Below are 16,500 nucleotides of genomic sequence, written 5' to 3' on the forward strand. Positions count from 1 at the left end.
TGTAACCAGAGTCTTAATCCACATGTGCAGCAACATATACAGGATCAGAATTTGGTCCAGTACAATGTCTTTCTGAGTGCTGAAGGATTTGTGAACAAGAATGGAATTTTCTTCTGCTGAGCACATTTAATGAAGGATAAATAAGTGTAAAAATGAACAGCTATTATCAAACTGCTTCTTTGTGCATGAACAATATTGACAGTTGTATTTGTCCTGGTTTAAAACTCACTATCTGATTTAAGCTTCCCTTTGTTTCATTTCTCCCTTGTCTTTTTGTTTTGTTGTGTTTTGTTTTTTAGACTCGAAGTGAAGCAGCGATGACAGTTTTAAGTGGGCATGTAGTCGTTTGCATATTTGGGGATGTTCAATCTGCTTTGATTGGATTAAGAAATTTAGTGATGCCATTACGAGCCAGCAACTTTCACTACCATGAACTCAAGCACATTGTGTTTGTGGGTTCACTTGAATACCTGAGAAGGGAGTGGGAGACACTGCATAACTTCCCAAAGGTTTCAATCTTGCCTGTAAGTCCAAAGCCATATTATTGATACTTTGTGATTTAGGACACCAACTGGACAGATTCATACTGACTTTGATCTTAGGGTTTTTTTTTTTGTTTTTTTTTTTACCTTTGTCTACTTATAGGCCTGAGGACTTAGCTTTTCCCTTACTGTGTCTATGAAAAGAGAGCCCTGTGAGACCTTATTAGAAGATATTTGCTGCAGTGTTCAGTGCCTCGTCATCCTCATCGGATGAATTTCAGCTGCTATCAAATGTATTAGCTGTGTTATATATTGAACATTCACTGTAGTGCACTGCATGTAGCCAGTTTTGATGTGACTTCCCTCACAGAATGATAGTGGTTATTTATGACATTATTGTTGCATTTATACCCGCAAAACCTTTGGAAAAAAAAATCATTTTATCTACATAAGAAGTGTCTAAATTTATAAAAACTTACTGTAGGTTGGCCAACTTTATAGGAACATTGATATGGTATTTCAGTTCCTGCCATACCCATTCTAAAAGAGGAATTTCTAAAGTTGAAGAAGTATGGCAAAACCTTGACCCTTTTGAAATCAGTGAAAAGCTCCTATTGATTTTAGTAGGGACAGCCACTAAAACCACCATTCAGAGGTTCTATTTCTCCACTCTATGTATAAGTGTTATTCACTTGTGTGCACAAAATGTAGAAACATGAACTCCAGTACAAACAAGTGAAGATGCATATCAGATCACTAGCATGATCATAGCTATAAATGACCCACAAAGGTACAGGCAGGAGGGAAATGATCTCATGGTAAAAGCACGAAAGCAATGCTCTAGATTTAACAGAGTAAAGTGAGGGTGGATGTTTTTATCAGAATGAAAAATTTGGAGTTTACCTGTTCTTAATAATTACATTTCAACAATTAAAAATAAATAAATAATGGATGTAATTTGCAGTGAATAATCAGGAAAATAGCAATAGAATGGGAAGACTGCCCTTACTTTATGATTAAGTCTGTATGTCCTTGTTACTGTAAATGCAGTTTTAGTGTTAGCCTGTAGCTTTTTTTCTGGAAACTGATCCAACACATGGTGTCACAAGATTCTCTGCTGTCACAGAAATGATGTCGGTATCAGATTTGGTCAGTTAGTTAATATTCTCCTCCTCTTGCCAATCGCTTTTAATTCCAGTCACTGTGAAGGATAAAGACTAAGGAATCAGTACCAAAATAATAATATTTGATCTGTGAGCAAAATGGAATCCAGCTGTATCCAGCACATTACATTACTGTAATGTATGTTTGTAAAGTTTTGATTCTGAATTCTGATGGGGCATTAAGGAAATGTATACTACCTTTACTTTCCCCAATCAGTTTGCGTCCAGCTCTAGAATAGTTTCAGTCTAATTTCAGGTTAAACAGCCTAAATTGTTGGTTAGTATACCTTTAAAAATACAGAATAAGTAAAGGAATTCTTGTATCTTATGTATCAAGGGAGCTGAAGACTGCACAGACTTCAAGGCCTTTTTTTTTTTTTTTTTTTCCCCTCAGCCTATCTGCTTCAAAATGGTGATATAAAGTAAAGCTATCAGCATTATTCTGATAAAAGTCTAGTAAAATTACTGAGGTCATGCTGGTAGAGATCATGTGTTAAATGGAGGCCACTCAAACTCATTTCTTTATTCACAGTGTTTTGGTTCACAAAGTAAGGTTGCTGCTTATATCTGATAGGGATGTGGTTACAGCTAGACATAAAAACAATTGTTAGTGTTTAAAAAAAAATTACCTAAAATTTTCATACAAAGTTTGTACTAAAAGATGTGTTTAAGCTACTGAGTAAACTCATAAAAAGTAGGCAAATGCCAATTTTAAATATCTTCAGGCAGCCTTAATTCTGTCCCTTTGCATAAAATCAGTAGGAGTAAGTCTTCAATTAATTACATGATTACATATTATTTTTCCCCACAGGAATCCTCCTTCACTTGGTGCACAGTACAGACACAAAGAGCAGAATTAAGGTGGCAAGAATAATCATATCTTAAGCTCTGAGTATTTTATAATGAAAGCATATCCTTTCAATATATGCTGTTTTCCAGGGGTTTCTGGCCTAAAATTTTTGAAAGTAACTTGAAATAGTCAAGCTGAAACTCGCTGGCCATCACTGCAGAAGAATTGAACCCTGCCTTCACTTGGCATATTTTAAAATCACTTTTGCATTGAATATTCTTGGTGGAGTGGTTCACCATGAGTGATCAGGAGATGGAAGAATAGGGTCTTGACTCTGTTTTGTGATGTATGAAAAGGGGACAGCATAGTCTCCTTCTCATCATTAGGGTCTCTGGATGCCAAACCATGCAAGGCAGCAGAGCAGAATCTAGTTTCTATACTTTTTTTTTTTTTTTACTCCTGGAACTTGCAGCCTCTGTGACATAGACACAATATGTTGTAACTGGAGATATGGTCTGTTGGATGTGAAAGGCAAGTGTTATTAAACCAAACATAATGGGTTGTGTCATGTCTTAGTTGTGTTAACTATGAAACCCATGATCTACTGCAATGTTTCATTTTCAATATTGCAATCTCTGATAGAGGACTGTGGTAACAGAGACTGGTGCATTAGTTGTGACCATTTAGTTAGTCTTGTTTCTGTTTCAAAGCATTTAATCACACAATTTTGAAGATCAATGTGTTTTCCTTCTAGAAGTACCAAAAACATGCAATGAAAAGGATTAATTTTTTTGTGGATTGCTCCAGGTACAAAAACCACCTTTATCTTGATTGCATTTCAGATGTCTAGGACACACAATGCTTTCCAGTTTAAATTGTTATTCTTTTGCCCAAGACCGTTGCAATTTGGTAGCAGATAAATAGACTTTTAAAACATACCCCGTGTTATATTCAGAGTGCCAGAGATTGCCACATGATAGCAACTTAAATCAAGACAATTTCAAGTCACCGATGAGATGCAGAATGCTGGCATTATTCCTATTTCTTGTTTGTTAGTAATAGCTTGACTGAGTATTGAGACCGAACCCAAAATGCTGCCATCAGCACCAACTACCCTTTAGATTAGAACACATCTCCTATTCCCTGGCACATAGTTAGACCAGCTTAATGTCAGAGCATAAAAAAGATACTTGTTAAATAATTTCCCAAAGCTCCTTCTCAATCTTTAATTTGTTTTTCTTTTTTTCCTTTCCTGCACCCCCCCCCCTTTTTTTTTCTCTGTGCCGAAGGGTACGCCATTAAGTCGGGCTGATTTAAGGGCTGTCAACATCAACCTCTGCGACATGTGCGTTATCCTGTCAGCCAATCAGAATAATATTGATGATGCTTCGCTGCAGGACAAGGAATGCATCTTGGCGTCACTCAACATCAAATCTATGCAGTTTGATGACAGCATTGGGGTCTTGCAGGCTAATTCCCAAGGTAAGGACTGCCCTATAATACTTCTCTGCAGTGCCTACAGGGGACAGGACCTGGCAAGAAGAATATCCCTCACTCAGTAATTCAAAGAGCCCTACATCAGCTTGCCTGACAGTTAAACCTGCTGATTGGTATGATGGCTTTTAAAGGGACAGTCACGTAGTGTCTCTGCTACATCACAAAGCACATCTTGCAGAGGAAAAATGAATGAACATGAATCTTTTTTTTTTTTTCCCTCTCTTTCTCTTTTTTTTAAAATTGTCCTAAAAAAATGATGAAATCATTGCTTGCTCACCATGCCCTGCTCAGTGGTTTTCTTATCAGGGCAGTTGATGTTATAGAGTCAAAGCTAAGTCATAGTAACTTTGGAATACCTTAAGCCTCGGTATAAAAACATTTCTCTTTTATGTAAAGCACATTGCAGCCAGAGAGAGAAAGAGTTGAGTAGTACAAGGCACAAAGTTAAAAAAAAAAAAAAAAAAAAAAAAAAAAAAAAAAAGAGCAAAAATTTTAAATAAAATCTCTTAATCTCTTTATACTTCGTGTGCCTTCTTGTTCAAAAAGCCACTTAGAATTAACTCAAAGCTGATGTCTTCCCATGCTTTGACATGTACTCATCCCATTTAAGGATGTTGATCAAAATCTTTCAGTCTTTGCTGAGAGTAGGGGACTGATTCCTTGGTAGCTGAAGGCTATTTTACACCAACTGTGGCTGTGCAAAGCAGCTGAAAAGCAGTCATAAGCATCCTGGCAAAGACTATCAGTGTAAAATTAATCATCTTTCCATCCCTGAAGGGTCTTGCAGCTTATGCAGCTCAAGTCCTACCTAGAAAGTGTACAGTAAATACTCCCTCTGGATCCAGCCCTGCTTTAAATGTAGGTGTAGAAAGGGTAGTGTTTTGGTCTGCAGTTTCCCCATGAGCCTGACCTAGAGATAGTTTTACCTCAAGGAGAGGGAGAACTAAGACTAAGCTCTTTGTCTTCACACTCTATTCAGGAATTTAGAATTATGAGTCAAGTATCAGAAGCTCAGAAATATATCTTCTTGAATAGAATATGGAAATGTCTCAAATATGGAAAATGCTCAGAATAAGAAAGAAAAAAAAAAAAAAAAAAAAAGGAATTTAATACCAGACCCTGCTTTGAGCAGGAAGTTGGACTAGACATCACCTGATGTCATTTCAAACCTGAACTGTTGTATGAATCTGTGACTGTAATACTCAGGTTGCTTCTACGGTACAGCCCCTATTGCTCAGGAAATGTAGACTAAGATCATGGTCTAAATCCCTTCAGACCTGTTCAATGGTGTTGATGCAGAGAAGCAGGGGGACAATAGGCTAGTTCACAGGAATTCCTGGCCATTTCTTCAGACAAATATTATTCTGTGTGTAAAAAAGGTGACTCTTTCTGCAGATTTTCTGTGGAAACAAGACATAATATAAGGCAGATGACCAGGAGCACCGACTAGGAGGTGTTATTTCTAAAATTAGTTGGTTCATATGTATCTTCCCAGTAAATTCTTTGACTATGGTGTCCATAACTACTGAATTGGTTGCATTGCTTTCAGTGCTGTAAATTTTCTAGAAAGACCTTGAATGCAATGGTTAGTTTTTTGGAAGCAATTAGATCAATAGATAGCACAAACTTTACCAGAAATTATATCCAATGCAACATTTTAGATGACAAAATGAACTTTTAACATATAGTGGTCACAACTGTTCTGAAAATTATATAAACAACATGATTCAACTTTTGCTGGTCAAGAAGTGGCATACTAGAACCACCTCACAGCTTATTACTAGCAAATAAATACTTTTATTTACAGCATGAATGGGCACTGTACTTTTGCTTAAACATTTGTGTATTATGCAATGTACTTATTCTGGGTAAACAATCCAGTTCACATCAGCTTATACAAACTTTAAGTATTGTCGGTCTAAACTTTTTAGTTCTGGATACATGACTTTGAATTCTGACTTTCCTCACCACCACCATGTTTTGTGCTGCTCTTTTATGTGATGCCTATTACTGATCATAGGGAAAACTGACATTAGAAAATCTGGGTATGTGAAAGAATGTCAGCTGACCTTTGACAGGGTGTTGAAAAGAAAAGAAACAAAACGAAATATGTGAACAGCCTGAGAAACACATGGCCTACATTGCAAGATCTTTGGTGAGGGAATTAATGTGTAGTCTTACCCTTGCTATCCCAAGTAAAAAAGTTAGTATAAATCTGTAGTCACTTGAATCTCATATGCAAACCTGATACATAAATTATGTTTATTTTTAGGGGGACCAGGGGGCTCTGGCAGCCATAGGCAGGCACCCGTGGGTGCCCACATCCATGAGCTCGGTGGGGTTTGTGGTCAGTGGCTACAGCTCCCCACTACCGAACCAGGAGCATCTCTGCAGCCCTTCCCTGAGGGTGACCTGCCACCTTGGCTCACAGGGGCTCAGGATGCTCAGCTGCCAGGTGGAAATGCCTCTTTGCTCCCACTACACAATAATTAAAATGAGGAGTAGTTTTGTTTGTTGTTGCTGTTGGTTTTTAGCTCTTTGAGTGATCTTCTGTCCAGAGAAGATGAGAGGATTTTGAGAGATTTCTGATTAGGTACAATTAAGAGGAGAAGAAGAGGAAAAAAAAAAGAGAGAGAAAGCAAAAGAGGGAACTAATACAATCAGTTGTCTGAATGAGTGAGATAGTAAACAGTCCATCGACCTCAGGTATGTCTCTTGTTTACGCTTCAGCTCTTGCTTTCAGTCCTGTGTGTGCAGACACAGGCAGTACTAGTGTACTTGGAAATACACTTCCAAGGCACAGAAAATAAAATATATACTGGATCAGAGCTACAGCAGACACTGGACTACCCCATCAGCTGTCTAACTGACAGCTACACAGAACTATGAAGCAACATGCATTAGAAGGAAAAGCATACTAACTGTTCTGGAGGTACTTGCTAATTTTCTTTTCATAAAATGTAGTATGTAATTGTGTTCAAAATTAACAAGAAACTTCTTCAAAGTGAACTTGTGTTGTTGAAGGCTCTCCTGCTGAAAGCAGTCTCAGGGCCTTTGAAGGTTTCAACGCTGGCTTGGCAACTCCTTAGACCCACTAAATGTAAAGGGTACAGACTCTGATGTCCTGAAAATGAACTTTTTCAAATCATCAGGGCAGTTTGTTGCCTTTGGGAGATGTAGATTCTAAGGACACAAGGCCAAAAAGCATGTCCCATTGAAGCTGCAGCAAAACTTATCATTTCCCTTAAGATACCTCAGCTTCTGAAATATGAAATGCTGTAGAGTTGCCTATTCACAAAATGACTCATAATCTCAGTCAGATGTCTTATTTGTGATAAAAGAAGTCATGTTTATATCTTTCACTTCCTCTAGAACTGTTCATACAAAGGTACAGTTGTGGTGGTGGAAAAAAAAAAAAAAGAAAAAGCCACACTCAGGTAGTGGAGATTTGTTTTAACTGTCCCTTGTTCTTTCCAACTCTCAATCTGTGCCCTCAACCAGAAAGTGAGATTATTTTATCAAGAGGTAGTTTGGAGAGAAGCCCAAAGAATATTAGATCCATGGTAAGCATTTGTGTACCCTCGCAATAACATTTCTCCAAAACACCCAGGAAGGAGTCTAGGATGGGCTCTGCCTTGGGCAGTATGTTGGGAGATCCCCAGTAATTCTCCTTTCCCTCCTTCTGTTGACCTTTCCATCCTTTCCTCCTCAAGTAGTACCTAATAACTATTTCCATATATTTTTTTCATATTTACTTTATTTTCTTTCAGTCTTACATTGTGGGAATTTTACTTGTTGGTTTAGCCACCGGATGAACAGGACCCAACACAAAATATTTTTCTTCAATTGTAACTAAAACTGCTATTTAGCTTTCTTCCCCCAAAAACAGAAAGACAATTATACCTAACTGTTCATAGATTTATAAATACTGTACCAGAGTAGCCTTTGGGTAGTAACTCCAGACACACAAGTCAATAATTTTCATTTATTGGACAGTGATTTAGATCTTATTTTGAGTCCCTTATAGTAAGAGCAGTACATTTCATTAAAAAAGCACTTACTAAAGAGTAGAAAAATAAAAGTTAAAAGAAAAAAAGCAGTCATGGCTTCAAGCAGGTTTAAAGGACAGAAAGGCGAGGCTGTATAATAACATTTTTTCAATGGACATTACAAGACAAATCACAGTACAGAAAGGTAGTTGTATTTCAGCATAGTAGCAATTGCAGGTCCTTTCTGAAGGGCTTCAACATATGAGAATTTTCCTTAGGAACTCTTTCAACATGAGAGATCTTCCTAAGGCTTCCATTTACAGTTCTCGTAAAAGATCCTCCAATGAAAAATAAGAAAGAATAAAAAATAAAGAGAGGATGAACTGCAGGGTAATACATCTCACATACATCATGGTAGGATTCTTTTGGGGAAAATCCTATAAAATCAAGTAAGCATACACAGGATTTTATACGTGGACTTTCATGTGTATCCGATTATATAAGCTAAATATCCTTGTACAAGTTTAGTTTCATTTGATCTAGTTCCTTTAAAAATCACTGGTGCTTTCATCATAATTTTTTGCTGGTACAATCCTAAATTTTGATTTAGGAAGATGACAAGAGAAGATGTTGGTACTCATTAGCCACTGAGTGTCCTTAGATTCATTTCTCAACCTGTTGGTTGAGTCTTACATTACTGCAATTTTGGTGGACTTTGTCCCCCAATCTGCTGAAAGAAAACTCCCATTAAAACCAATTTCAGATCTATATTCTGTTGTCTTTGCAGGTAATAATTTATTTTTCACCTCTACGAATAAATTGTTCCTGATTGTTTTATCTAAGATGTTAGCAAAAGAGAGAGAACAATAGTGTTATCAGGATTGGAAATAAGGGAAAGTCTTAAATGAAGAGAAAGGATAAATACTGTCTGAAAACCTTTAGTTAGCAAAGGTGCTGTGTCATTTTCAGAGATAACTGTATTGTAGTGTCGTTAGAAATGTTTAAAGTTCAAAAGGCAAAAAGTAAATTTCTGATATGAATAATCCCGAAAGGGTATTTTTTTTTAGTGAATATTGAATTTTTTCTCTGTCTTTACAGTCATAAGAAAGAGCTTTAAAGTGAAGAGTTCAAAAGTGAAGAGTTTGAGGATCATAAATTCAGTAATCTTTTAGACTGTTACAGAATTCAATAATCTGTGGCAACCCCATCACTGCTTCCTATGTTTCATTTGTTATATCATATGAAAAAGCAAAAATTAAAGTCCTTACTTTCAAATACATCAGGATGATCATTTTGTCAGGATTGGTAGGTTAGTGCAGGGATTACAACTGGTAAAGATAGTCTTACATTTCGTGTTCCTGAGTTCTCGGTGTATTTTTGCTAGCATCAGTTTGTGTAAATATTCTTCTGTGTAGACAAACAAAATTCATAACCTGATTATTAAAAAAAAAATGTATTTAGTTGGTTGTTATTGTTTAACCAACTGATTTTTTGGAATGTTTGTTGTAGTTCTGTTTCATTATTAGCTTTCAAAACTTTATCATAGGTAATGAAATAAATAAGCGAAAAATGAGATAAGGGTTTCCTAACTTCCTACCACAGGTCACACATCATAATTTGCGCACCAAAATAAATAAATAAATAAACAAACAAATAAATAAATAAATAAAATAAAAATATTTTTTATAAGATTAGGTCACTGTGATAAATAACTCAGTATTATCTTTTGGCATCATACACATGATTTCTTATCCTCCTGAACCAGATGAATCAACTGATACCTGTTATTTATTTGATGATAGCACACAGGGCTCTGGATGGGATTAAGAGCTTGTTGTCATAGTCCTGATATATACAAGAATAAAATATGGCCTTTGCCCTGGCAAGTTTACAGTCTGATGCTTTGTTGTTCAAAAACGTAAGTTATGTGACTAATGTTATACAGGTTAATAAATCTCTCTGACTTCAATGAAACTATCCACCTGTGTGAAGTTAGATTATGTGCAACACTGTGACTTAAATAAACTAAAGAGGCTAGATGGGAGAGAGACTGTTCACTTAACATTGTTTCAGGGGCTACAGAAGCCATCAATGTTAGGAGTCATTTCCTTCTGTCACAGGATGCAGCCAGCCTTCCAGCCCTCACAAGAAACCCTTGAGAGAAAAGTTCCTACACAGCACCATTTGCATTTCTTGTATTTTCCTTGTAGCTGGATGCTAGCATTAGCTGCTAGAACTTGAACACATAGAGAAGGGTTTCCTGTCTCTTTCAGAGTTCTGCTAGGTGGAGAGAAAAACTGCTTTAAAATAAATAAATAAATAACTTTTTTATTCTAGTGCTTATGAACTAAAAATGTGTTGGTGAAAGGTTGGAGAGACACATTTCTTTGATGCAATTTCCATGTATTTGAGAAATGCTGCAAGGTCCTAGCTCAAATACCATCAAACTTTCACAATTGCTTGTTCCTCCTCTGCTTTCAAGATACCTTCTGCTTCAGCGAAAGAAAGATTAAACTGGGCAAAAGAGGTAGATAGCACAGTACATCAAGCACGTGATTTCACACTTATACTATAAATATATTTAACCATCCCAAGACTGATATAAATCCATGGTGACTCTATTTTATTTTTATTTGCTGTTCAACATCTTGAAAGCAAACCCCCTATTATGAAGGTGTACTGTTTTGTGCATTTCTGATGCTGAGGAATAAAAAAACCTGCTCTTTTTATGAGCATTAATTATACACCAGGCAAGGAAGCAATTGCCTCTATGTTATGAAATATTAAATCAAAATGCTTCCTGTTCCCAGATGTCCCAGAGATAAATACAGCAGTATTTTGAAGCCCCACTTGGAGCTGTTTTGCCTGCAAATTTATAGTTTTGTCTCCATTTTCAGAAAACCCTGTTTTATGTGAAGTATAGCACTCTTGGTAGTTTTTAAGGAGCAAACTCCTCTAGAGTTGCCTATGTAGGCAACAACTCTTATGTAGATTGCACACAAGGGATCTGAAGTTGAAAGGCTCCTTTAAGATGACAAATGAGTTGAAAGTGTTATTGTCTTTGATTGCATGCCTTACATCATCTGTATGTAGGAATAAGAGAGCTATACTTTATCTTTAGCCATTTTATAAATATTTAAGTCCTTCTAGTTGCCTAAAGATATTAAAGCATATTTTACAGTAGTTGGAATATAAATATTATATATAGCACAAGATACCAAAGTAGTTTAATGAATTCATAATTTTCTGTTCACTTTTATTGGAATGTGTTTTATGCTCCAAAACTTCCATTTAAAGAATAAGAGACTGTTCTGCTCCCTGATGAGATGTAAACCAATAGTGAATGTCATCAAGGTTGCTTTAAATGGAATGGAATTTTGGAATTATGGAATTTTAATTACTAGGAGGAAAGATAACATGGACATTTGGCTGTACTATTCCAATGTCTGCGTTTAATAGAAAAATGTGTTTTTGAAAAAAAAAAAATATGTATTTTAAGTCTTCAAGAAGCTGCAAGGTGTTTTGCTGCTCTGCCTCTTTGTTTTTTAAACAGTCTTAATAGCAGAAGGAGATACATATCCAGATCCAAGTATGCAAGAGTAAATTTTCGAAAAGTGAAAGGATGGTTTCTAAAATAACCAACCATAAAGTCTTGTGATAGTCAGAACATATCTATACTTCTATATTTCTAGGGCTATTGAATACAAAGGTGTGTTGAGGTTATAATTGTTAGTCTTTCAAATTCCCATCAAATATATGAAAAAATGTTTTTTAATATTCAGAGGGTTTCACCAGATCTCAGTAGGAGTCTGTGCTGGCTAATGCTTGCTAATTACCCTCAACAGAAGTAGACACACAACGCTGGTAAATTACCTGACCCTTTGCATTTTAATGAGACAACAAGGATCTCATGAAGTGATGTTGTTTCAGTGGTTAATGGTGTCAGCAATGTCGTAATTGTAGGCTGAGGCACATTAGCTGAACAACCACATGTAGGAAGGGCTTCTCTCAACAGGCCCTTTGGAGAATAGAACAGGGTATTATCATTAAGCCTATGTCATTTGCATGCTGCTAATCACTTACTTTATTATCTTGTGTATCCATTGTCTTTCTTTAATTGCTCTTTAAATTAAAATTAAAAATAGTTCCAATGCCCATGATAGTTCTGATAGCATCCTGATTATGAAGATAACCTCAAGAAAATGGAACATATAGATAATATATTACAGGATTAGTAGATAGTTTGAAAGTTATGTACCATAACAGGCAGCCTCTTGAGCACTATTCCACTATCTTTCTTTTCTTTTGTATGTATTGTTTGTTTAATAGATGGTTATTTATATGCATAAAGGTTGTATTTTTTGTAAAAGGACACACATGACTTCAGAGATCAATGACACTGCTTTTGTCTTTAATGTGGAAGAACTGCAAAGCATCCATATCCAGCAGATTCCACTGGAGCTAGTAAGGCTCCAGTTGAAAGCAGGATTTTAGGTCTAGCCCATTAAATCCTGCTCTGTGATATCCATTATAGAAGTGTAGAAGTTAACACTCACTACTGAGTTGCAGAACTGCCAGTAAACTTTGACAGCATTAAGGTAAAACTAAATGAGTCGTTCTTTTATCAGAACATATTTAATCCTGAAGTCTGACATGAGTAAATTGGAGGCTGCCCACCCTTTCCAAAATAGGCACTCTCTAAAAACTTGGTACCTTCTGGTTACCTACAACATCCAAAGCTTTCAGCGTATGCAGGCTGTGCTGAGGCACTCCCTTCACTTGGGTCTCAATACCTGCTGTGCTCCTAATGCTGTATTTTTGCGGCTTTTCTTTTTACTATCCTAACAAACCAAACCCAGAAAAGTAAAGCCATGAACTTTACAATGGGCATAGTAGGCTTTGTTATTGAAGGAAGAAGGGTAAGCTTTGGTCTTGTCTAGGTATTGTGACTTAATTTTATTCAACAGGACGAGATTAATAAAATAGAATTTCTGTGCTTACTTAATTGGATACAAGAGTAAGATAATATCTAGTTTAGGTAATGTCCTAAGAATACATGATCTTTTGCAAACATTCATTAGAGTTCTAATGTATATTCTATGAGAGTACCATTGAGACTGAACTCTTCGTATTGATTTGAGGACTGGCTGTTGTTCAACTTTAAATTTTGAATACTACAATACTAATACAGGAGTATGAGTACTGGTCAGTATTGGAAGATAAAGTATCTCAACATTGTGAATATATATTTTCTGTTCAACTTTACAGAGTTTTCCTAAAATACAGTGGCAGAACTAGAACTCTGTAATTAGATGTCTTTATAGGACTTTTTATTTCTGTTAAATTTATGGCAGTTTTCTTGTTCCTTGACTGATTCTCCAAATGAGGGCAAAGATAGAATGTCATTTTTGAAAGAATGTATCTTCAAACCAAAAAAAAAAAAAAAGGGGGGGGGGGAGATGGGGAAGGGAAAAAAAAAAGAGAAAGATTTCTCTGAAATCAGACAGTATAGGTGCTGGAAAAAATATGGGGAATTGTTTCTTCCTTTTTTTGAGGACAGATGGATTAGACTGATAATGCTACAAGTATATGAGGTATTCTTACGAACAAACATTCCATTACTGACAAGAAGCTTGCTCAAAAACAGTTTATGCTGTAAACAAAAATAAATAAAAAAGGTATGTGCACTATTTTGTTTAGGATATTAAGCTGTATATTTAGAAATTATATCTGTTAAAAGGCCACAATAATTTGCATTTTTTTCCTGTTCTAACTGTTCCTGTATGAAGATATCTTTCTAGACTAAAGTAACTTAAAACTTTTCCAAAATAATTTCACGTATATTTATATAAATATATGTATGTGTATATTTATATGTACACCACACTACTAAATTTATCTAATCTGTTTTAATTATTTAATTTATATAAATGTATTTATCTAATTGGTGTTAAGGCTATTTTAAATAATGCTTTGGGGATCTCTTTCCTAGAAGACAAATATCAGAAAGATTTTCCCATGTAATTCCAATTTATGAACCTAGCTATTTCTAGTGTGTGCCTAAGAACTCACATGTTCAGACACTCTATTATAAGCTACTTCACTTCCTTGTCTGCCCCTTGCTACCAATCTTCTTTAGAGTTCATAAAACCAGTATTATGCTGGGAAGGGATTTGCCAGAGAATCATGGAAAAGGATTCCTGGAATTAAAACAGTCATTCAAACACAGACTTGAAGCCATATTTGCAATCTTTTGTTAGCCAGAAATGTGGCATGAGAGTACAGCCCAGGGAGGCAGGGGAGCAGCAGAGCCTTCCCAAGGCTACCCATTTCTCCCCATTTCCTCCAGGAGTAGTATTCTGTCAGTTCTCAGTTCCTTAGGACTCTCCTCATATGAGTCGAAGCATGAGATATCCTTTGCTAACTAGTGGAAAGTTTGTCAGGATAGATAAGGAAAGGCAGTCCTTAAGCAAGGTATCTTGTAATACACATTTCAATATAGTTTCCTTGCAAGAGAGGAAAGTGATTCCATGTTATTAAGCTTACTTTATGGTCATGTACTTTGTGATTTCAAATGTAAACACGTAATTCAATTTTCTGTTATAATGCAGTTTAGAGGAAGACCTTAATATGTATTTGCAGGTTTAAATTTCAGACTGGTCCACCACAAACCACAGACGCCAACTTTTTGAATTCTCTCTCACTTCTGTGTGATGAAAAATCAGATCAATGTGAATATTTATTAGAAGAAAATAACAAGAAATAAATGTTCAAAAGTGTTCAAAACCCCTACTGGAAAGGATGGCTGTTTCTACTGATATTTGTAGTAATGAAAGTCCAATATGAAAGCAAAGAATTTTTATTGATCTGTCTAGCTTTACAGTAAATAATATTGTGTAGGAAAGTTTAAGTGATTATAGAGTATAGAGTGCTTAAGTGCTTATAGAGATTATGCCATTTGTAAGTGGCATAAACAGTAATATGTAGATGAGTGAGTGACAATAAACAGTCAATATAAGGCTGAAAACTAAAAACCCAGCCTAATGTAAGTATTCAGTGTAATTTTACTGTATACTGGATAGCATGCCATACATGTAATGGTTGCTACTTGATTTTTCAGTACCTAAAGAACACCACATAACATTTCACTGCTGCCTTTGTCTTGATCATCCAAGTTTCTAGTAAAAATGGGATCCCATATAAATAATATAGAAGCAGAGCTGGTGTAGAGAAACTTCCGCTGGTGTTTTTTTTTTTTTTTTTTTTTTTTTTTTAATGGACAAAGATATTTGAACCAAGTGAGACAAGTCTTAAGGTTTTTAACAAAAACTCTAATAAAATAATGTATGTGTGTAACTCTGTCATGATAATAAATTACTTTTCTTTCTAAGATTAATATTCAGAGAAAAGGGGAAAAAACTGTGAGCCAAAACAGTGCAAAGGTAGCAACTGAAACTTCATTTTTTACCTAAGAGTAGACAGTATCTCAATGGTTTTCTGTATACTTTTTTTTTTTTTCTACATATATGTGTATATATTAGCAAATTATTTGTTTATTTAAACTGGTGACAATGTGCTTTGGACATTCTTTCCTCCACAATGGCCATAAGAGGTGTAGGTTGCATCTGGCTTTTTGATTCTGGAGCCTGTACTGACCAAAGCAGAGATTCAGACTGGGTACCACCAGTAGTATCAATGTTACATGTCAGGCAGGCGTGTCGACATAACTTTAGGAAATATATGTATCTAATATGGTGGTTCTCATACACCCTTCAAGAATATGCAATTAGATAATAATTAGTTAATATTTCTATATAATTATAATTATATTATATTAGAATTATATATATAATTATAAATAATTATAATTAAATAAACCTCAAATTCTTCCTGAATCCATATCTCTGCAATTTCTGTTTAATTTTTTTTTCTTTTTTGTATGTGAGGAGAAAAAAAAAGAGAGAGAGAGAAGTAGAGAGAAATTGAGATCTTTATTGTCTGTTTATTCCTGGACAGAGTCAAAATAGAATGTGGTATTCTGTATACGTGACATACAAAACAGGGATAATTTCTTGAGTTGATCAGAGTATAAGACTGGGTTGATATGTTAGCCATTCTTGTGAATTTCAGTATCAGAGGGTTGACGCTTGTTTTAATGGAAATACTTTCTGGAGGTATTTTATTACATTATTGTACATGACAGGGTTGGTCCTCATACAGGCCAGTTAGACTGATAATTCTACAGAACAAATAATTGTGTTGTTGGAATGATGTGTTTTAAAAATATTCTACAATCCTTAAAATGCTATTTCCTTATTCCCATGTCAAATTGGGCACCATGTGTTATTTTCAGGGTTGAGATTAAACTGTAGTAGGGATGTAGTATGCTCCCTTTATGATCAAGAGGGTTCTATTTAAAGTATACAAATGCTCCTTGGGCAATTATCATTCTCCACAGTGTTTATTGAACCCTGGGGAGAGTGACATTTCTCTGGAAAAGTTGGTTGAGGTAGTGTTATGCAGATTTGATATTTATTTTCTTATATGACAAGTCTTTAAAAGAGATGTTACTCTGAAGT

General features: G+C 35.5%; 1 protein-coding gene across 35 annotated transcripts in view; it reads left to right on the plus strand.

The window, feature by feature from the left end:
- KCNMA1 (potassium calcium-activated channel subfamily M alpha 1) overlaps positions 1 to 16,500 on the plus strand; it is a 469,740-nt gene that overhangs the window by 416,447 nt on the left and 36,793 nt on the right. For all 35 annotated transcript variants that reach the window (XM_027460038.3, XM_072039506.1, XM_072039507.1 and 32 more), the window contains 2 exons: positions 300 to 524; positions 3,725 to 3,917. In XM_027460038.3, coding sequence (XP_027315839.1) covers positions 300 to 524; positions 3,725 to 3,917 — 418 coding nt within the window. The remainder of the gene's footprint in view (positions 1 to 299; positions 525 to 3,724; positions 3,918 to 16,500) is intronic.

This window comes from Anas platyrhynchos, chromosome 6 (assembly GCF_047663525.1).
Source record: "Anas platyrhynchos isolate ZD024472 breed Pekin duck chromosome 6, IASCAAS_PekinDuck_T2T, whole genome shotgun sequence".
Lineage (NCBI taxonomy): Eukaryota > Metazoa > Chordata > Aves > Anseriformes > Anatidae > Anas > Anas platyrhynchos.